This window comes from Heteronotia binoei, chromosome 19 (assembly GCF_032191835.1).
Source record: "Heteronotia binoei isolate CCM8104 ecotype False Entrance Well chromosome 19, APGP_CSIRO_Hbin_v1, whole genome shotgun sequence".
NCBI lineage: Eukaryota > Metazoa > Chordata > Lepidosauria > Squamata > Gekkonidae > Heteronotia > Heteronotia binoei.
This window is the reverse complement of record NC_083241.1, coordinates 34,702,260-34,725,228: the sequence shown is the minus strand read 5'-3', so window position 1 is coordinate 34,725,228 and position 22,969 is coordinate 34,702,260. Positions and strand designations below refer to the sequence as shown.

The following is a 22,969-nucleotide window of genomic DNA, read 5'->3' as shown; positions in this document are numbered from 1 at the left end:
CTCATTGCTTCGATATATGGAATTATTGCAGGCGTTCAGGCACTTTCTTTCTTGTTGAATGGCTCAGAGCAGGGGTGGCCAAACTGTGGCTCAGGAGCCACACGTGGCTCTTTCACACACACTGCATGGCTCTCAAAGCCCCCCCCACCCCGCTGGCAGGCTTGGAGAAGGCATTTGTCTCTTTAACCCAAGCCAGCGGCTTGGAAAATGCATTGAAAGTTGCTTTCTTTCCACACCTTTCTCCCTCCTCCCTCTCCCATCTTCCTTCCTCCCTCTCCATCTCTCTCATATATCTGACGTTCATGTCTTGTGGCTCTCAAAATCTGACATTTATTCTGTGTGACTCTTTAACGTTAAGCAAGTTCGACCACCCCTAGCTTAGAGAAGCTGGGGAAATGTAGTCAACGAAGGGAGGAAGTGGCTAGAATAGATGGCAGTGCACTGATCTAGCTAACCCAGGTTAGCCTGATCTCATCAGAACTTGGAAGGTAGGCAGGGTTGGTTGGCTCCGCCTCCTGTTGCGGCCGTTTTGTGGCTGGCTCCGCCTCCTGCGGCAGCCATTTTGTGGTTTGTACCCCCCACACCGTTTCAGAGTTCCACAGGCTCAGTAAATTGGGGACCCTTGAGACAGATTATTTAAATTAAGGCCGTGCCTACAGGGAATTATAGGTGCTGTGGTCTTGATTCCCTTTTAAACTTTTGACAAGTTTCTGGCAAGCCTGCGACCGTCCCCTCTCTCGGCTTCAGAAAGGCGCCAGGTCGGGATCTTGAGACCCTCTCTTGGTTTTCCTAGGCGATGGCATCCCTGTGACCGTGTCCACGCCAAATCGCGTTGCCATGCCTGTGACCTTGGCCAACCAACAGGCCGCCTTAGCAGCCCGAACGGCCACCTTGGAGCAGCTGAGAGAGCGGCTGGAGTCTGGGGAGCCCCCCGAGAAGGTCTCGCGGATGACGGAGGAAGAGCAGCGGTTCGTCCAGCAGGCCTTCCAGCGCAACCTGTTCAGCATGGCGCGGCAGCTGCCCATGAAGATCAAAATCAACGGGCGAGGTGAGAGGAGAGGAGCTCTTCCTCTTCGGACACACGAAGCCAGCTGCTTTAGACTGAATCGGACCCTTGGTCCAGCAAGGTTATCAGTGTTAGGGTTTGTAGAATCTTTCGGGCTCAAGTGCCGTGTTCTACTGGAGAAAGTTTTTCTTCCAGACGTTTCGTTCTCGGCTACGGAGAACATCCTCAGTGGCGTTGCAGTCGGAGCAGGCGCTCAATTGCACACTCAATGCACAGCAGCCAAGAAGGTCTGAGCGCCTGCTCCGACTGCAACGCCACTGAGGATGTTCTCCGTAGCCGAGAACGAAACGTCTGGAAGAAAAACTTTCTCCAGTAGAACACGGCACTTGAGCCCGAAAGATTCTACAAACCCTAATGATGTTACCAGCCATGAAAACCTGAAATCTTTGTTATCAGTGTTGCCTGCCCAGACCGGAGAGGCTCTCCAGGGTCTCAGGCAGAGAGAGGTCTTTCCCATCACCTACTGCCTTGTTCTCTTAACTGGAGATACCGGGGATTGAACCTGGGATCTTCTGCATGCCAAGCAGAGGCTCTACCATTGAGCCAGGGTCTCAGGGTCAAAGTCTTTCCCATCACCTACTGCCTCGTTCTCTTAACTGGATGCCAGGGATGGAACCTGGGGTCTTCTGCATGCCAAGCAGAGGCTCTATCACTGAGCCAGGGTCTCAGATCATGGTCTTTTCCATCACCTACTGCCTCGTTTTCTAAACTGGAGGTGCTGGGGATCGAACCTGGGGCCTTCTGCATGCCAAGCAGATGCTCTACCACTGAGCCAGGGTCTCAGGTCAAGGTCTTTCCCATCATCTACTGCTTGGTTCTTTTACTGGAGATGCCAGAGTTCGAACCTGGAATCTTCTGCATGCCAAGCAGAGGCTCTACCACTGAGCCAGGGTCTCATGTCAAGGTCTCTTCCATCACCTACTGCCTCGTTTTCTTAACTGGAGATGCCAGGGGTTGAACCTGGGGCCTTCTGCATGCCAAGCAGATGCTCTACCACTGAGCCAGGGTCCCAGATCAAGGTCTTTCCCATCACCTACTGCCTGGTCCTTTTTATGGGAGAAGCTGGGGATTGAATCTGGGTGCCAAGCCGATATTCTAACTCTGAACCTCTCCAATCCTGGAGAAGAAGGAGAAGAGTTGGTTTTATGCCCCCCAGCCCCTCCCTACTCAAAGGAGTCTCAGAGTGGTTTGCAATTGCTTTCCCTGCTTCTCCCCACAACGGAAACCCTGTGAGGGTCGGTGGGGCTGAGAGAGCTCTGAGAGAACTGCGACTGACCCAAGGTCACCCACCTGGCTGCATGTGGAGGAGTGGGGAATCAAACATAGTTCTCCAGATTAGAGGCTGCCGCTCTTAACCACAACACCAAACTGGTTCTGCCGCTACCGGTCTGAGTGCACAATATTGACTTGAGTGGACCAAAGGTCAGATTCAGGATAAGGCAGCTTTCTGTGTGTTTGTTTAAAGATGAAAATTCTGAGACACCAACATACCTATTTCCAGTTTAGGAATCCCAACGTCGTCTGCAGTAAATTTTTAGTAGGCTTATATTCCGCCTTTTCCCGAAAACCGGCTCAAGGCGGATCGCTACGTATAAAAAAAAAAAGCAATAAAGACCTACATATCCAAGTTGAAACACCAAATTAAAATTAAACAGTAAAAACAATCAATAAAACGCACCACCGGCAGACAGGGCACAGCATATCAATAACCAGTCATAGGCCCATCTTAAATGATGGTAATAACAGTAGGATAGCACTGTAATAAAGCATGACGTCACCACAAGGGAGGCCAAATGATGGGATAATAGGACGCCCACTGCCTCAACCATAGGCCTGGCGGAACAGCTCCGTCTTGCAGGCCCCACGAAATGGCAGTAATTCAGGTAGGGCCCGGATCTCCACAGGGAGCTGATTCCACCAGGCAGGGGCCAGGACTGAAAAGGCCCCGGCCCTGGTTGAGGCATGTCGGACGTCCTTAGGGCCAGGGATGGTCAGGAGGTGTTGCGTAGCCGATCGCAACGACCTCTGGGGCGTACATGGAGAAATGAATTGCACGCAGGTTCCCTCTAAGCTGAGTCAGTGTGGGCTGGCTCAGAGTTCTTTAGTCTTAGGCGTGCGCATTTTTGTCTCAGCTCAGGAAAAATGGCCCCAAAGCAAACTTAATTTATTCAGTAGCTCACAAAGTTGGAATTTTTGCTCACAACACTCCACAGCTTAGAGGGCATATTGGTTCCCTCTGTCCAAAGAAGCGAGTGGTGACTCACGGAAACTCATACCCCACCACAAATTTTGTTAGCCTTTAAGGTGTTCCTGGACTCCTTCTTTTCTGCTTCTCGCCAAGGAACCTTTGTGGGAATGGTCAGGCTCTGTCCATTTAAAATACGAAACACGGCAACGTTAAGCGTATGCTTCCCTTTCCAGTGCAGCGTCCCGTATTCCTTACGGCTTCTGGGCTCCAAAACATTTACTCCCTCTCTTGGCGAAGTGCAGTACTGCAAGCTGTCTCAGGGTCGGAAACGAGAGCATGAATTGAGTGGAAGTGGGGTGCCTCTACAGAGGGGTGGGCTTTATTTTGGGGCAGAAGCGCGTCTCTAGAGATTGGGAAATGCGCCTCACGAAATAAATAATTGAACAAATTTTCTCAAAGTCGCAGGCCTTCGCAGCCACACGAACAAAGCCTCGATTCAGAGGGGACTTTGCGGAGTTCAGCAACCGGGCAGTGCGGGGTTTCTGGTGTTTGTCACCTGGGCTCTTATCTCCCAGTGAGTGTCTGCGGCCCCTGCACAGTCGCAGTCTGCACTCCAGCCTGTTATCACAACTGCCATATTAGAGCGGTTCCTCAGTGGAACAGGCTTCCTCAGGAGGTAGTGGGCTTTTCTTCCTTGGAGGTTTTTAAACAGAGGCTGGATGGCCATCTGACAGCAACGAGGATCCTGTGAATTTAGGGGGAGGCGTTTGTGAGTTTCCTGCCTTGTGCAGGGGGGTTGGACTCGATGACCCTGGAGGTCCCTTCCAACTCTATGATTCTATGAACTTCCTGATGGTTAGAGCGGTTCCTCAGTGGAGAAGGCTTCCTCAGGAGGTGGTGGGCTCTCCTTCCTTGGAGGTTTTTAAACAGAGGCTAGATGGCCATTTGACAGCAATGAAGATCCTGTGAATTTAGGGGGAGGCGTTTGTGAGTTTCCTGCCTTGCGCAGGGGGTTGGACTCGATGACCCTGGAGGTCCCTTCCAACTCTATGATTCTATGAACTTCCTGATGGTTAGAGCGGTTCCTCAGTGGAGAAGGCTTCCTCAGGAGGTGGTGGGCTCTCCTTTCTTGGAGGTTTTTAAACAGAGGCTGGATGGCCATCTGACAGCAATGAGGATCCTGTGCATTTAGGGGGAGGCGTTTGCGAGTTTCCTGCATCATGGGGAGGGTGGGGGTTGGACTAGATGACCCGGGTGGTCCCTTCCTACTCGGTGATTCTATAATCATTGGCTGTGTATGTTGAGTGCCGTCAGGCCACCTCCAACTTAGGCGACAGTATGAATGAATGACTCCCAAAATGTCCCATCCATAACCGCCCTGGCAAACGGAAGACTGTGGGTCCCTTTATAGAGTCAATCCATCTCGTGTTAGGTTCAGGACAGACAACAAGGAAATGCCACTTTACACAGAGAGCGATTAAAATGCGGAACTTGCTGCCAGGGGATGTCGCGATGGCCACAGGAAGAAACAGCTTTCGAAAGGGGATTAGATAGGTTCGTGGAGAATAAGCCTATCATGGGCCCCTAGCCATGGTGACTGAGGGGAACCTCAACATTCAGAGGCACAAATCTTCTGAAACCCAGAGCCAGGAGGCAGCAGCAGGGGAAGGCCTCGGCCTCTGTGCCCTGTTGTTGGCCCTCCGGAGGAACTGACTGGCCACTGTATGAGACAGGATGCTGGACTAGATGGACCCCTGGTCTGGCCCAGCAGGGCTCTTCTGGTGTTCTTATCTGGGGAATGCCTCGGGCTCTGTTGGCCACTGTGTGAGACAGGGTGCTGGACTTGGTGGACCACTGGTCTGATCCAGCAGGGCTCTTCTGATGTTCTTATCTGGGGAAGGCCTCGGCCTCTGTTGGCCACTGTGTGAGACAGGGTGCTGGACTTGGTGGACCACTGGTCTGATCCAGCAGGGCTCTTCTGATGTTCTTATCTGGGGAAGGCCTCGGCCTCTGTTGGCCACTGTGTGAGACAGGGTGCTGGACTTGGTGGACCACTGGTCTGATCCAGCAGGGCTCTTCTGATGTTCTTATCTGGGGAAGGCCTCGGCCTCTGTTGGCCACTGTGTGAGACAGGGTGCTGGACTTGGTGGACCACTGGTCTGATCCAGCAGGGCTCTTCTGATGTTCTTATCTGGGGAAGGCCTCGGCCTCTGTTGGCCACTGTGTGAGACAGGGTGCTGGACTAGGTGGACCCCTGGTCTGATCCAGCAGAGCTCTTCTGATGTTCTTATCTGGGGAAGGCCTCGGCCTCTGTTGGCCACTGTGTGAGACAGGGTGCTGGACTAGATGGACCCCTGGTCTGATCCAGCAGGGCTCTTCTGGTGTTCTTATCTGGGGAAGGCCTCGGCCTCTGTTGGCCTCTATGTGAGACAGGGTGCTGGACTTGGTGGACCACTGGTCTGATCCAGCAGGGCTCTTCTGATGTTCTAATGAAGGCCTCAGCCTCTGTGCCCTGTTGTTGGCCCTCCAGAGGAACTGGTTGGCCACTGAGTGAGACAGAAGGCTGGACTTGGTGGACCACTGGTCTGATCCAGCAGGGCTCTTCTGATGTTCTTATGAAGGCCTCAGCCTCTGTGCCCCGTTGTTGGCCCTCCAGAGGGACTGGTTGGCCACTGTAAGAGACAGGAGGCTGGACTAGATGGACCACTGGGCTGATCCAGCAGGGCTCTTCTGATGTTCTTATGAAGGCCTCAGCCTCTAAGCCCTGTTGTTGGCCCTCCAGAGGGACTGGTTGGCCACTGTGTGAGACAGGATGCTGGACTAGATGGTCCACTGGTCCTATCCAGCTGGGCTCTTCTAATATTGTTTTCTTTTTCCCGCTGCCTTCATCTTTTCCTAGCATAATGGTTTTTCACAGTAACTCTTGTCTGCTCATAATGTAACCCATACATAGTAGCCTCAGTTCTCAGTTCAGTTAGTTTCATTTCTCGGAAGAGTTAAGACTTGCATTTTCGTCCTGGAACCCACCGATTTGTCTTTTGGGCAGTCCACAGACTCCGGTTCTCTCCTGTGTTCTCCGAGATGCTGACCGGGCTTCCCATTCATGAGCTGGGCTCAGCCAAACCTACTGTTCGTGCCTATCGATGCACAGCGTCTGTGGGTTTTTCCTAATACTGTCATCCAGCCAGAAAGTGAGCCTTCATCTGCTTTTAAAGGCAAGCTAAGGCCATAAGGGAGGAGGGCAAGTGTTCAGTCCCTGCACTCTAGCCCAGGGGTCCACAACCCCTGAGCCAGGGACCGGTACCGAGCCTCGGCCTGTTTGTAATGGGCAGCGCAGCCTTGCCGACCCCCACCCCCGTGGTGCCTCCTCACCCCCCCCCCCCAATTTTCACCATTTTAAGACTGGGGAAGGGGCGGAGAGGCGCCTCCCAGGTTGACCCCCCCCTCGATCAGTTGATTGGCCGGAAAAACCGCCGCAGCGAGGGACACTGCCCTTGCCTCCTTCCTGGGGGAAGGGTCAGCCTGGGAGAGTCAGTTTGGTGTAGTGGTTAAGTGTGCAGACTCTTATCTGGGAGAACCGAGTTTGATTCCCCACTCCTGCACCTGCTAGCATGGCCTTGGGTCAGCCATAGCTCACGCAGAGCTGTCCTTGAAAGGGCAGCTGCTGTGAGAGCCCTCTCAGCCCCACCCACCTCACAGGGTGTCTGTTGTAGGGGAGGAAGATAAAGGAGATTGTGAGCTGCTCTGAGATTTGGAGTGGAGGGCAGGATATAAATCCAATAGCTTCTTTTTCTTCTTCCTCCTCCTCCACTTGCAGCTGCTGGAATGGCCTTGGGTCAGCCAGAGCTCTCGCAAGAGTCATCCTTGAAAGGGCAGCTGCTGGGAGAGCCCTCTTAGCCCCACCCACCTCACAGGGTGTCTGTTGTGGGGGAGGAAGGGAAAGGAGATTGTGAGCCGCTCTGAGACTCTTCGGAGTGGAGGGCGGGATATAAATCCAATATCATCATCTTCATTTTCTTCTTCACCGCCCCTTCCTCAGCCTTAAAATGGTGAAAACGGGGGGTGGTGGGGAAGCGAGGCTGCACTGGGGTGGGGGTGAAGGAGGGAGGAGGAAACGGGGGGGGGGGAGGATAGATCCAAGTGGGCAGCCATGTTGGTATGAAGCAGTAGAACAAAGTAGGAGTGAAGTACACTTTTAAGAGGCTGCGCGGGGGGGGGGGGGGAGAGAAAACGGGAGGAGGTGGGGCTGCGCAGGGGGCGAAGGAGGGAGGAAGAAAACGGGGGGGAGGTGGCAGCAAGGGGGTGGGGGGGCCGAATAGGGTGCCCCCACCCTGCCGGCCCTGGGGCCAAAACGGTTGGGGACCATTGCTGTAGCCCTTTCGACAAGCGGTGGTGGGCCGGGCTTAGTCAGGGGTCCCCCAACTTCTCGAGCCCGTGGGCACCCTTGGAATTTGGGCACAGCATGGTGGGCACAGCCCCGGAACGGCTGCCGCGCGGCACAGCGAAGGCCTCGCGCAGTGGCGGCAGCCGTTTTCAATGCAACTATTTTAAAAATCTGCCCAGCCCAGATTCTGGCAGACCAGCTTGAGAGAAGGAGCCTAAGGAGATTTCCATGATGAGGCAATTGCAGTTCTGGCTGCTACTTGGAGACTCGAAATGAGATCTTGTTTATGACGAGGAATTTGTATTCCAGTCCAGAGGTTTAATCTTGCACAAGGTCCATACCACTGTTGAAGAAGGTGCGCTTTATAATAGTAACAGCATACATTACTCTTTACACTGATATTCTTTAAATGCCATCATTGATTGATTATGGCATCTTACATAACTTGCTGTTAATCTACTTGCTGTGTTTCCTATCTTTTATTTTCTTTTTTATACATAATACGGCTGTTACGTTCTTGTCCAGTACGGTTTACAGCTTGTTTATAGATACTTCTTACTTAGCTATACTTGAGAGCCGTGCTTGAGAGCCAGTTTGGTGTGGTGGTGAAGTGCGCGGACTCTTATCTGGGAGAACCGGGTTTGATTCCCCACTCCGCCACTTGCAGCTGCTGGAATGGCCTTGGGTCAGCCATAGCTCTGGCAGGAGTTGTCCTTGAAAGGGCATCTTCTGTGAGAGCTCTTTCAGCCCCACCCACCTCACAGGGTGTCTGTTGTGGGAGGAGGAGATATAGGAGATTGTAAGCCGCTCTGAGTCTCTGATTCAGAGAGAAGGCCGGGGTATAAATCTGCAATTCTTCTTCTAGAGTTAGTGTTATTTACTGCACTGCAGTGTTATTTACAATGTTATTTACATCCTTGTTCCTTTGCAGTCTTGTTTGTTTTTTTGTATTGGAAAACTCCAAAGAAATGTTAATTACCTGAAAAGTCTGCCCAGCCAATTTGATCCCCGTTGGCCAATCGGAAGCCTCGCTGGGTTCAAGCCCCACCCACTTTCTAAACCTATTTGACGAGTGTCAGGAAAAGTGTGAGCAGGTGCCCTGGTTGAAGGCACTGGGGGGGGGAGCAGTCCTTTAATAATGGGATGACCGTAACCCAAAACCACGCCTCCTTTTTCTTCCTTTCCCAAGCAGAAGATAAATCAGATTCAGCAGCAACGGCAGCCGCAGCGTTGAATTGGACCCCGTCCGGCTTCGGAAGCATCAACATGTCTGTGGAAATCAATGGCACAATCTACGCTGGTGAGGAAACTGCTTTCTAACAAGGGTCAGCGAGGTCCTTTGAGGAAGTCCCCTACAACAGGGGTCCCCGGGCTGTAGACCGCTTCACAGTCCGTGGCCTGTTAGCAACTCGCAGCCCCGCCCTCCTTTCTGCGCCTCCTCCTCCCTCCCTAATTCACAATTTTAAGGCCCGGGAAGGGGCAGAGAAGTGCCACCTTCCTGGGCTCTTTAAAGCTCCCTCTCTGTTGATCAGCTGAATGGTGGGGAAAATGTGCCACAGGCTGGGCTCCTATGCGGGGCAGGGGGGAGGCCGAATTTGGTGCCCCCACCCTGCCGGCCCTGGGGTCACGGTAGGTGGGCCGGGCCTGGGGCCGGTTCCCGGTGCTAAAAAGGTTGGGGGCCACTGCCCTACAACATGAGACCCCAGTCCGGGGATCTTATTTCCGCACAGTAGCCGCTGTCGTCACTTCCTCTTCCCTGTGCAGACAAGGGGAGTGGCACTGTCCTCTGGATGCAACAGTCGCCCTCCCCAGGGCTAACAGAAGCTCCCTCTGAGAACTGGCCAAGGCATATATCTTGAGATCCTGAGATTGACTCTTGAGACCCAGAGACTGAACCTGAGACTTTCTGCCACATAAAGCACGTCCTCTTAACACCAAACTCTTTCCCCTCTTTCGGAATAGCCCTGTTTTTTGTTCTGAGGCGAGGGAAGACAAAAGACCAGCTGGTCTCAGACAGCTTAGAAAGGATCACCTGGCCGAGATCCAAGCTATTTTAGGCATAGCCCCCTATTATCCTATCCAGTAGAGTAATATCATATAGGGAAAAGGTCTGCCGCCATCAACGGTAAAGGGGACTGCCTTCACTTACCTGAACCTGCGCGTCTGCTGAGGTCCTGGTGTTAGTTAGTTCTTTATTTCATTTATTCTCTCCCCATATGAACCCCAGAGAGCACTGAGGTCAGCAGGGAAGAACCTGCTGACTATCCCCGGGCCGAAACAGGTAAAACTAGAGTACCTGTGCCCGGGCCTTCTCTGTTGTGGCTCCACAACTCTGGAACCAGCTTCCGGAAGATATGCGGGCCCTGCGGGATTTTGAACAGTTCCGCAGGGCCTGCAAGACCATCCTTTTTCGGATGGCCTACACCGACTAAAGCGAGAGAGACTGCTAAGGAAACGTACCATCTATTGTAATAGCACCAGCATATTAATTTTATCAATTTTAGAATTTTAATTAAATTGTTAAATTAGTCTTATGTTTTAAATATCATTGTATAATTTAATGTATTGGTTTATGTTGTTAGCCGCCCTGAGCCTGCTCCGGCGGGGAGGGCGGGATATAAATAAGATGATGATGATATTTCATTTATTTATTCTATTCGATTTGTAGCCCTCCCTTCCTGCAAAACAGGCTCACGGCGGGTTCCGTCAAAGGATTAAGCCATTAAAACGAGATTAAAATTACAATAATAAAACAGCTAAAATACAAGCTAGAAAGCATAAAAACTCTGCCTCTACAGTCATGGCCAATCAGGCCCAGGGTCCTTCAGACCCCAAGATTGCCAGGGGAGAAGAAGAAGAAGACTGTAGATTTATACCCCGCCCTTCTCTCTGAATCAGAGTCTCAGAGCAGCTTACAATCTCCTTTGCCTTCTTCCCCCACAACAGACAACCTGTGGGGTGGGTGGGGCTGAGAGAGCTCTCCCAGAAGCTGCCCTTTCAAGGACAGCTCTTCGAAAGCTATGGCTGACCCAAGGCCATTCCAGCAGCTGCAACTGGAGGAGTGGGGAAGCAACCCGGTTCTCCCAGATACAAATCCACATACTTAATCACTTCACCAAACTGGAAGGCCTAATAGAGAGCGACATCCACTGCTTCAGCTGAAGGCCTGACAGAGGATCTCTGTTTATAGGCCCTGCGGAACTACAATAGGTCCTGCAGGGCCCTGATCTCCAAGGAAAACTCATTCCACCAGGCAGGGGCCAGGGACATTAGGTGGAGGCAGGGGGAACTACCATTTTCGAAGGCAAGCAAGTGGTTCCATGGAACTAGGCCTTTTTTCTGGTAGCACCCAGATTCTCCCTTCTCAAGTGTATACATGTGACCCTGGTAGGGTTGCTAACCTCCTGGTAGTTGCAACACAACAGAGAAACGCGGATATACGGAGCAGGGTAAAGATACAAAAACCTCCCGGTAGTCACTAGAGATCTGCTATTGCTACTGATTTTGAGGTAACAGAGATCAGTTCCCCTAGAGAAAATGGCCACTTTGGAAGGCGGACAAAAAATTGGGGCAGGAGCTGTGGCTCAGAGCCTCTGCTCAGCATGCAGAAGGCTCCGGGTTCGGTTCCCAGCATCTGCAGCCAAAAGGATCAGGCAGTGAAAGACCTCTGCTTGAGACCTTGGAGAGCTGCTGCCAGACTAAGTAGACAGTACTGAACACTGATGGAACTGGAGTCTGATTCAGTATAGTGCAGCTTCATTAGTTTGTGTGAGTCTATGGCATTATCCCTGTTGAAGTCTGTCCCCTCCCCAAACCCTGCCCTCCATAGCCTTTACCCCCCAAATCTCCAGGTATTTCTCAGCCAAGAGCTGGCAACCCCACCCCCATCTTCGGTCATCCTTTGGTATGTCTGACCATGTCTCATCAGCCTCAGGGTTTTTTTTAACAGTCTCTAAACCTCTGTCTCAGTTAGTTTGTTCTTGGGGTACTGGGGTAGAGAGCCAGTTTGGTGCAGTGAAGTGCGCGGGCTCTTATCTGGGAGAACCGGGTTTGATTCTCTACTCCACCACTTGTACCTGCTGGAATGGCCTTGGGTCAGCCATAGCTCTGACAGAGGTTGTCCTTGAAAGGGCAGCTTCTGTCAGAGCTCTCTCAGCCCCACCCATCTCACAGGGTGTCTGTTGTGGGGGAGGAAGGTAAAGAGATTGTTACCACTCTGAGATTCAGAGTATAGGGTGTGATACAAATCCAATATCTTCTGGTGTAGTAGTTAAGTGTGCGGACTCTTATCTGGGAGAACCGGGTTTGATTCCCCACTCCTCCACTTGCACCTGCTGGAATGGCCTTGGGTCAGCCATAGCTCTGGCAGAGGTTGTCCTTGAAAGGGCAGCTGCTGCAAGAGCCCTCTCAGCCCCACCCACCTCACAGGGTGTCTGTTGTGTGGGGGGAGAAGATATAGGAGATTGTAAACCACTCTGAGACTCTGATTCAGAGAGAAGGGCAGGGTATAAATCTGCAATTCTTCTTCTAATCCTCTGTTGCTGTTTTGTTTTTCTGCTTGCCCTACAGGAGTGCTGTTTGCCCAGAAGCCGGTCGTCCACCTCATAGCTGGATCGAGCGCGCAGAGTACCGGTGGGGGCAGTAGCAACAGCTCTCACTGCTCCCCCAGCCCCACCTCCTCGCGGGGCACTCCCAGCGCCGAACCCTCAACCAGCTGGTCTCTCTGAGGGAAACCGAGGGACGGGTCTCCAGCTTTGAAGCGGCTCCTCATCACCCTGAAGGAGCCAGTGGAGTTTTCTGTCTTTCCTCTTCCTTTTTTTAAAAAAAAAAAACCTCATCTCGAGGGAAACCCGCTTTTGCGATTGGCTGACGGCAGAGAATGGGAGGTTCCATGCCGGCTGAACTCCCCGCTGGGACTGTTCTCGCCGTCTGTCCTTAGCCTTTCTTCAGGTTCTTGCTGTGTCCAGGGGAGGGAGGGGAGGATAAAGGGTGGCAATGGGGGGACACAGAGCGTGTTTCAATCAGGGATTCTCTCGAGGGGCTGTGCATTTCTGTAAATGACTGAGCATCGCCATGGTAGCAGAAGGCTACCATTAAACCCGTTCCCCGAATCAGAAGCCCAAAGGAGTGTGTTTAAAAAAAAAAAAATGTCTGCAGTGTATTGACAATCCTTACCCCGGAGGCAGCGGTGGGATACAGCTGATTCTCTCTCACCCACCCTCTCGGATGCGGCTTGGCACACACGTTGACTCGACCTTTCTGCATGTTGCTGGCATGTGGTTCTTATTTTCTTTCCCCATGCGCCTTCCACTCCACCCACCTAGGCTTTGTAGGCCTTGTCCTCTGCTTGAACCTTCTCCCTTGAGTCCAGACCGCTGCTTTCCTCTGGAGTAAGTCAGCATCAGCTCTCCTTTGTGAGCTCTAGGGAAAGCCCCCCCCCAGCCTAACTGGGGCTTCCTTTTCACACTTGACTGCAAAATTCCTTTTCAGTGTGTGGGGGGACATGGATCTTTTCTTCCCTCGCCTGCCAAATATCTCAGCGTAAGGGCTGTTTGAGATTCCCCCCTCTTGCTATTTTTGTCCAAAGAGCTCATGAGAGCAGACGTGGTTCTTCCATTCCTCTGTGATGCCCCTGAGAGGTCGACCAAGCTAGGGAATAAGCAGTGGTCCCTCCAGGTCATTTCATGGGTCAGGCGAGGATTCATACCTCTCCCCGACTCCTTCCCCTAATTGAGCGCCCCTTAATGGCTATGCTGTGCCAACTCCGTGTGGCATTTGCAGAAGGGAGTCGGCTGCATCACGGCTCTACAAGCCCCGCTTTCAAAGCTCCTTATTATCTCCTTCCCTTTGAAGTCGTTATAAGGATCAGGGAAGCCATCTTGGTTGCTCCTATAATTGACCTTCCTGCTTGCTGACTTCCCCGGCCTCCCGTTTTGTCTCCCTCTTGTTTGTAGACACAGGTCTCATTCTCTGCTGTACTCTTTCTCCTTCCCCCCCCCACTCCGCCCCATTTTCAGCCCATCCATTCATAACCCGCCACCCGGTTCCCTTGCCAGAGAGATCAGCCTTCCCCCCCTCTCCTACCCAGCGATCTTGGTCATCCTCCAGTTATGCACCAGCTTCTCCTGAGCAGACAAAAATACCTCAAAAACATGTACTTAATTGCTGTGCATGTGTGTGTGCGTGTGCGTGTGGATTCCCCCATCCCACCCCATTCTCTCGCTCTCAGTTCTGGAAGGATTTGTGTATGTTAAAACTTCTTTTTATATGTCTCGTTGACTGCTTTTTTTTATTTTATATATTGTAGCACCAAAGACACACCCATCCCTTCCCCAGTGCCCCCAAAATTGAATCCCCCAAGTGCGGAAGGGTCAGGTAGCTTTTCAAGGTCTCCCGATTCAGCACAGAAGCACTTGACTGGTGGTATCTCAGGCAAGGGGCCACTAGGGGGCGAAAGTCGCGAACAGGTCTCTCGGGCCGTCTTGTCTCACGTTTGATTTAAAAGGGAGCATGAGAGTTAAGCGTTCAGGGTTTTCGGAATACCCCAGGTTAGATGTGTTCCGATTCTCATGCATGGGTTTGCCTCTCCTCTTTCCCTGGTATCCCGGAAGTTAAGCCCTGCCTGCTAGGGGCAATAAGAGAAGAGGACCTAGGTCTACCTACAACACACTGAAGCTTGCCAGATCTGAGTTCCAGTGTGCATGGTAGATACGGACTCAAAACAGGAACCGTTAAGAGTCCTCGCTTGAAAGACATTCGGGTCCATCCGTGCCTGTCTCCTCTATACAGGCTGCGTTGTTAGCAGCAGTTGCTTTCCAGAGGGAGGTCAGGACCCCAATTGTGAAAATCCAGTTCTCGGCACTTCTCATGTCGGTTAAGCTGCTGTTCTGTCGCCGCTTCCCTGAGCAGAGGGGTGAGCCCCTCACATCTGGACAAATCTGTGGAGATTCCCCACCCCCACCCCGAGATACGCCTGTGGAGGAAAAATTGTCTTGGAACTGAAAGGCCGCCACAATCACGTCAAGGAAGAAAATCTCGGGTGGGCTTCTGGTTCTGACATCTTCTAGGGATGTTCCTCCGTAGAAGTGCATCTGAAATCTCTCCTGGGTGGCATGTGACATTTGGAAGAAACTCTCGTGGGAAAGATTATTTACTTGAACACTCCCTAGTCAGAGAAAGCTCCCCTTTATTTGTTTGCTGCCTGCTCAGTTTGTAGTGTGGCCTTCTTTAAAAAAGGAAATTAGGGTGTGGTGTTGGGATTTCGCTGGCTTTATGATGACTTTTGAAGCCAGTTCTCCGGAGCGGAGCGTTTTCAGTGGTAGCCCCACATTGGCACAGACGCAGCTGGCCCTTCTGTGAGCAGACTGGCCATTTGAGGCACAGCAGGATGCTTTTCTTCTCCGATTGGGGCCTGAGGGAAAACTTAAACGGGTGTTGCTGTGCTGAAGTCACCCTGTGAAGAAAAAGGGGCGTGCAGCAAAATAGTTCTCAGCCCCCGTCTGGAGGACAGAGCAGTCATTCCGCAAGCCTTCAGACATGGGTACCCCTGCAGCAGTCCATCCTTCATGAAAAGATAAGGGTAGAAAAGGCTGGACTGGAGAGCCAAAGCTGGTCACAGAATTCCAAGGACCATCTTCCATTTTTTGTACATTAAAAGTTTGCCGCAACATGGCAGGTCGGCTCCGGTAGCAGCCCAAGAGAGGGTTGTCTGCTTAAACAGCTGGTCTCAAAACAACTAGCTATTTGTGTGGGTGTGGGCAGTGAAATTAGGCAGGTGGCTTAGGGCTCGATCTCCTGTCGACTTTGGCTTTCTCTCCTTTGAGCAGAACCCGCAGTGTAATCTAGCCGCTGGGCCCCCTCGTTTCTCTGGGACGTTTCATCGTCTCTATCGCCTTCAGTTTCCCTTCCTGCACAGTCTTGGGATTTATCTCATTTTTAATAATGGCCTTTCAACCAAGGGAGGCTGTGGCATCCCAGCTTGGTGAATGTTACTTCTAGAAAGCAGTTGGTATGGAATCCTGACAGCATCTGCTTTTTTAAATAACGTGTTTCTAGTCCTTATTGTGATAAGCAGTGAAAAACCTGGAAATGCGCGCTGTGGCTTTTGGATCTAGCACACTTCCCAGCCTTTCTATACTTCAGTGCCCGGGACCTTGAGCAAACCTCAGTTTTCCTTCCCCGGTCCCTAAAAAAACAAGAACAAACTTTAAAAAAAAAAGCGAAAATTCGGCAGCAAAAGCAGATTTTTTTGAAAAGTGAAAATTCGGCAGCCGAGCGGATTAAGCGAATATCCAAAATGATCCATTTGCGCAGACCTCGCTTTGCTTAGTTACCGAAGGTGGCGGATCCCACTTTCAGAACTTGTGATTCCTCTCCCCCCCTTTCCCTAATGCTTGGCTCTAAACTTCTGTCCAAGTAGGAGTTTCATGGGGAGGGGGTGAAATGTGGTTTTCCGAAATGATTTTTTTTTTTTGCAAGTTTTGGGGTCAAAGAGAAGTACTGGGAGTTGGTTGTGTTTGTGTTGATCAGATGTGAATATGACGTAGTTCCGGGTACACCTCAGCTGTATATCAACCAGGGGCAGAGATACGTGGGCCCAGGTCATGGCTGTAGGGGCCTGAACCCTCCCCATGCTTTCAATTTGCTCCCCCACAAGCACTTTCGCCCTGCCCAGCTTGCTTCTGATCTCCTGGCTCAACAAAAGCACCCTGGGGAAGAGTGGGGGAGTGCGGGGGGGGGGGGGCTTTCGTTACGTCTATCAACCCTTGCCCTAAAACTCAAGCTGCAGCCAACCCTGCTTTTGGACACGATCCGGGGAGGCGGAGCCAGGGTTTGAGACCGACCCCTTCAGCCTTTGCATCTAACTGTGACCCCGTCTTCATCTCGAACGAATATTGCATTTTCTTGCACAGAAAGCCACTTGGATCCCCAGCGGGGAAAAAAAAAAGCTTCTGCCGTCACGAATTTTCATGCCTCTGAGTTTCACAGCTAGCCGGGCACAGGCAGGGATAACAAAAGATTGTCCAGATCCAATTCAGGGGGGGAAAGGGTAGACCCTTGTGGGATTTGTAACCATATATACCTCATTCGAAATAAGCTGCATCGGCACTCCAGGCCCTTTGTTTCTGGGGGGTCAGCTGTTTTAAACTGTGAAAATCACACCCCTTTCCTTTGCCTCGTTTTTGACGCTGGTAATTTTGACTGCATTTGTTTTGTTTTTGTTTAAAAGCCGCTTCTGCTGCTGTGACCAGACTTGGGGGGGTGGGGGCGGGGTGGAACGGGCGTGGGAACAAGTTCGGAACCAGTAGCAGAAAAGTTGGGGGGAGGGTTCACCAGGCCTATTGACCGTCAACCTCTAAAGATTTTATGGTAACTCGGGGGTTTTGATACGAGAGCAAGGGCTGTTCCTTCTTGCATGCTGGGTTTTCTTTGGCGGGGGCGCTCTCTGCCCCCCCCCACGCCTCTCCGAGCACCAGACCAAAGTCCCAGCTTGCAAGAGTGGCACAAACCAAAAGCCTGACAAACACACCCAAAGCCGGTTTTGGTACCGATTCAGACCATTTGGCCCAGTGTTTGACCCTCTGAGGTCTCGGCGGGAGGCTTTTTCAAGCCCATTTTTAGCTGGCAATTGTGACAACTCGATGCTCTGGACTTCTTCACACCACCAAGTCTGTGTTGTCAGACCGGGCTTCTGGTTTGAAGCCAGCAATGCCCCCCCCCCCCCCAAATCTGACTGTACCCATAAGGATTAAGGACACAGTTCCTTCGACTTTTGGAGAGGGAGGGAGGGAGCGTTCTCCCCCAGCGTGTGCTCAGGGCCTTCCCAAATGAACCAGGTATGGATAACGGAGCCCTCTCCTCAGCTGCTTCCGGGCAGGTTCCAAGGAGAGGCTGCTCCCCCAATCAGCAGCCGTCTCCGCCTTGCGACTAGTTTATTGTTAACTATTTAAAGGAAAACGAAATAAAATGTGATAGCCTAGATGGTGAATTAAATACCTCAGATGTCTCCTTCCAGCAAAAGTCGTCTGTATATGTTGTTGTTGGATTTTTTTTTCCTATCTTACATGTTATCTGAATGTTTATATTCCAATAAACTTCTACCTCTTCATATAATGGCTGCGCATGTGTTTTTGTTTTGTTAGTGATTTTTTAAAAAATTATTATTATTATTATTATTATTATTATTATTATTATTATTATTATTATTATTATTATTATTATTATTATTATTATTATTCAAATCAGCCAGTATCATAATGCCCCTGTATAAATTGATGTTGCGACCTCATTTGGAGTACTATGTACAATTCTGGTCATCGCACCTCAAAAAAGATATCACAGCATTGGGAAAAGTGCAGAAAAGGGCAACTAGAACGATTAAAGGATTGGAACACTTTCCCTATGAAGAAAGGTTAAAACGCTTGGGGCTCTTTAGCTTGGAGAAACATCGACTGAAAGGTGACATGATAGAGGTTTACAAGATGATGCATGGGATAGAGAAGGAGAACATCTGGAGCAGAGATCCATCAGTAGCTATTAGCCACAGTGTATTGTTGGAACTCTCTGTCCAGGGCAGTGATGCTCTGTATTCTTGGTGCTTGGAAAGGCTTCTAGTGTCCTGGCCCCACTGATGGATCTCCTGATGGCGCCTGTTTTTTTGGGCCACAGTGTGACACAAGTGTTGGACTGGATGGGTCATTGGCCTGATCCAACATGGCTTCTCTTTTGTTGTTGTTGTTATCTGCCTTCTCACAGATTCTCTCACACTCCCTCTGATTACCTTGAATTCTCCAAGCCAGTGATCTTCAATTTGTGGGTTGGGACCCTTAATTGGGTCACAGATATCCTGTGGGCACTATGGTACATGTCCTGGTCCCCAGCAAGTGTTCTTAGAAAGTGAGCGGGGTGCAGTAGGGCTTTTGCCCTACAAAAGCACAACCTCTGATTGCCCACTTAAGGTAATAAAAGGAAGTACTTCTTCACCAAAAGGGAGGGCTTCTAGTGTTCTGGCCCCACTAGTGGATCTCCTGGCACCTGGTTTTTTTGGTCACTATGTGACACAGAGTGTTGGACTGGATGGGTCATTGGCCTGATCCAACATGGCTTCTCTTATGTCCTTATGTGACACAGAGTGTTGGACTGGATGGGCCATTGGCCTGATCCAACATGGCTTCTCTTATGTTCTTATGTGACACAGAGTGTTGGACTGGATGGGTCATTGGCCTGATCCAACATGGCTTCTCTTATGTCCTTATGTGACACAGAGTGCTGGACTGGATGGGCCATTGGCCTGATCCAACATGGCTTCTCTTATGTTCTTATGTGACACAGAGTGTTGGACTGGATGGGTCATTGGCCTGATCCAACATGGCTTCTCTTATGTTCTTGAGGTTTGTTGGACTCTGCAGATTCATAAAAAAGTTGCTTTGGCAGCAACTGCCACCACAGCACAAGGATCTTCACCGTGTGACTAAAGATAAGCCACGGCCGCCATTTTGTGACTGGCTTAACCTCCTGTGGCAGCCATTTTGTACCCATCACACTGTTAGAAATCCAAAGGAGACTGCAGGCTCGGAGACCCGAATTTTAGATCTTGGATGGGGCTGCCTTGTAAAAGTATCCGCTGCTGTTGTGCACATATAGAGAGCCGTGGGCACTCCTGACTTTCTGCGTGCACACAGAAAAGAGCAACGGGAACAGTCACCCAGTGGCGGGAAAGATTCCGTCTTGCGCCCTTCTCCCTTCAAAGATTCTCCCTTGTCCTTTCACTTTTCCTTAGCTTGAACTGGCCACCTCTCACCTGTCCTGTGAGACTGGGCACGCTTCCAGCCGGATAGAAACTGGCTTCCGAATTTTCGTTTGCATCCAGTTTCGCAGGAGATCTGAAAGTCTTTGCTTGCCCTGTTGCAGTAAACATCACTAGGAGAATAGGAAAGCATCGCTCCCTTTCCACCAGGCCCACCGCTGACTTGGAGCCAAGCGAAGGATTGCCAGAGCGCGTGTGCGATGAGAACTGGTTCCCGAATCCCTTCAGCGGCTGCCCGGGTTTGCGTCTTACAAGAGCTCTTAATACGCAGAACAAAAGCTGTGAGGTTTACACAGCAGACCCCGGAGGGAGCGCTGCTTTCTGCTGCCGAACCAGTCCAGCCGGATAGAAACTGGCTTCCGAATTTTCGTCGGCGTCCAGCTTCGCAGCAGATCTGAAAGTCTTTACTTGGCCTGCAGTAGGGAACATCCTTAGAGAATAGGAAAGCGGGAAGCATCATCTCTAAGTGAAGGGAGAGATCAGGGTTTTGTGTGGCCTTGCGGGACCTTTTTGTATTAAATTTCCAAAATGAGTGGGCTAATTAGTTGACCAGTTCTCCTCCTCAGTTCATTCTGTAGCGGAATTGTCAGGGCTTGAACAAATTAGACCAGGATGGAGGGAAGCCCACTGTATGCATAAAAACAGAGGTATGTTTTGGAAACGTTCATTTTTAAAAGACCTGCGTCATCGACTCGACCAACGGGTTTGATCAGTTTTTCTCTTTCAAATACATTGAATTGCAATGTTACAGTATATATGCTGTAAATCAGTAGACATTTGCAAGTAACAGCTTAAAACAACACGAACCAAGGAATTCGTTCAAGCTGAGAAATACTAACATCCTGCATTACTGAAAGCAAACCACGTTCAGCAACCGATGAAAATGCTCTACCCTAAGGAAAGCTTCTTAACTATATCAGGAGTAGCTTCTTGTGAAATGAGATGTTCTAGAATAGGACAGTTTGATTGGTTTTTCAAAAATTAGTTGGTTTAAAAAGTACATACACCTTGGACCTGGATGCCTCAGGCTAGACAGATCTGGGAAGCCAAGCGGGGTCGACCCTGGCTGTATTTGGATGGGAGCAGGGGTGAAATTCTAGCAGGAGCTCCTTTGCGTATTAGGCCACACACCTCTGATGTAGCCAATCCTCCAGGAACTTACAAGGCTCTTTTTTGTAAGCTCTTGGAGGATTGGCTACATCAGGGGGTGTGGCCTAATATGCAAAGGAGCTCCTGCTAGAATTCCATCCCTGGATGGGAGACCCCCCCAAGGAAGTCCAGGTTCGCAACGCAGAGGCAGGCAATGGCAAACTGCCCTGACCTTCTCTTGCCTTGAAAACCTCACAAAGTCATGGCTCAGGTGTGATTTGATGACACTTTTCACCACCACCAGAAAAGCACTTGCAATTTATATATCTTTAGAGAGCTCTGGACCTTTTAAATATTCCAAGCGGTTTACATATTAATATAACAACAATCGCGTTTGAACTGGCCAATAATTGTGATGAAATGGAGAAGGAGAGAAACGTTATCAACCGCTTCTGGTCCTGCTGGGGAGGAAAAGGGCATGGTGTCAATGAAGTCAAATAAAATACATTTTTATCACTGCAGTAGTGCTAAAACATCTTGATTCCCAGCCAGCTTGCAGTACTCACAGCCTAACACCAGAGGGAAGCACTGATGGGAGCCACAAGACGCTCTGGAGATTTTAAATCTCCCATCTTTACCTTTCTATTGTAGTCTTCTCCAGTTCAGGGGCTTTTTTCGGACTTCGTCATTGTGCGCCTCCTTCCTCGTTCATCCAGTCACATCACTGTCCCCTTTCTCACACTCAGCACTCGTGCACCCAAATCAGTATATCTTATCACGCACACCTTCCCATATTAAATACTTCTGTACTGGAAAGGAACGCTTTGAACATGGGCGTTGCCCAATTTGTGATGCCCTTTCGTCCCCCACCTTTAGGAAATCTAGGGGCCACAAGTGGGGCGAAAGCTCCCCTAAAATTTACACGGTATCTGTCCAAATGATTTAAGGTTGCCAGCCCCCTGGTGAGTGATGACCCAGGACACAATACCGTGATTGTACAAAAATGCTACTCTAAGAACTGTACACTAAATATATACTATTAGTAAACTTCTTATAAGGAGACATAGACAATATGATTCATAATCGTATAAAGCGCCACAGATCTCAGTATCAATGTCCAGAACGGTTTCCTCTCACAGTCCAAACGCCATACTTCGAAAAGCAGAAAGTGCTCGTAGAAAAGGGCTTGTCGGACTCAAACATCCATATTTTTTTTTCCACCGGGCAGAGAAATTCCTTGTGCCTCCTCCAATAGGAATCGTATTGTCTGCATCACATTGTAAGAAGTTTACAAATAGTATATAAATATTGAGTGCGCGTTTGTTAATTCGAGTGGCGTTTGTGTACAGCCGCGGTACCGCGTCTTGGGTCGTTTCCCTGTCCGTGATTCTCCTGTTGGAGTTGTTTTTAGGTTCCAACTGGGGGCTGGAGGCCATCTGGGATTCCAGGCGAAAGAGATCAGTTCACCTATATAAAATGGCCGCTTTGGAAAGTGGACTCTGGCATTATAACCCGGCAATGGTCCCTCCCCTCCTTACGCCCCACCCTTCTCTGACACCACCCCCAAAATCTCCAGGAGTTTCTCCGCCTCAGAGCTGTCGACCCTGCCCATTGAACTAGTGGCCTTTGGGGTGGATGTTCAGCCCCCTCTCAGAGACTCGACAGCCTCCTCTTCTGCAAGTAGCCATCCAGGCCTGCTTAACACAAATATTTATTTACTTCCAGGGGTGGCCAAACTGCGGCTCGGGAGCCACATGTGGCTCTTTCACCCATATCGCACGGCTCTTGAAGCCCCCGCTGCCCCCTTGGCTGGCTTGGAGAAGGCATTTGTCTCTCTAAATCACTTTAAATGCATTTTAAGTTGCTTGCTTTCCACCTCTCCCTCTATTTGCCTGCCTTCCTTTCCTTCCTGTCTTGTGGCTTTGATGTTTATTCTTCATGACTCTTACGTTAAGCAAGTTTGGCCACCCCTGTTTACGTCATTTATACCCTGCCTTTCTGTCCAATGTAGACCAAAACCAGCTTACACCGTTACTCTTCTCTTCCACTTTTATCTTCATAACGCCCTTGTGAGGTAGGTTAGGCATGGTGGGGGTGACCCGGCAAGCTACCCGGGCAGAGCAGGGATTTGAGCCTGGGTTCCCAACTTTGGGAAATACCAGGTGATTTGGGGGTAGAGCAGGCCTGTAGCCACGGGGGGGGGGGGGGGGGGCTGACTTCCAGGTAGGGCCTAGGGTTGCCAAGTCCAATTCAAGAAATATCTGGGTACTTTGGGGGTGGAGCCAGGAGACATTAGGGGTGGAGCCAAGATCAAGGCTGTGACAAGCATCATTGAACTCCAAAGGGAGTTCTGGCCCTCACATTTAAAGGGACGGCACACCTTTTCAATGCCTTCCTTCCATAGGAAATAAGGATAGGGGCACCTTCTTTTGAGGC

The 22,969-nt window shown here is 50.5% G+C and overlaps 1 protein-coding gene across 1 annotated transcript in view; it reads left to right on the top strand.

Moving 5' to 3' along the window:
* The window catches only part of ARID3B (AT-rich interaction domain 3B), a 100,575-nt gene extending 82,824 nt beyond the window's left edge, over positions 1–17,751 (top strand). The window contains exons 7-9 of the mRNA XM_060260395.1: positions 794–1,048; positions 8,831–8,938; positions 12,208–17,751. Coding sequence (XP_060116378.1) covers positions 794–1,048; positions 8,831–8,938; positions 12,208–12,365 — 521 coding nt within the window. The 3' untranslated portion in view covers positions 12,366–17,751. The remainder of the gene's footprint in view (positions 1–793; positions 1,049–8,830; positions 8,939–12,207) is intronic.
* The last annotated feature ends 5,218 nt before the right edge of the window (positions 17,752–22,969 follow it).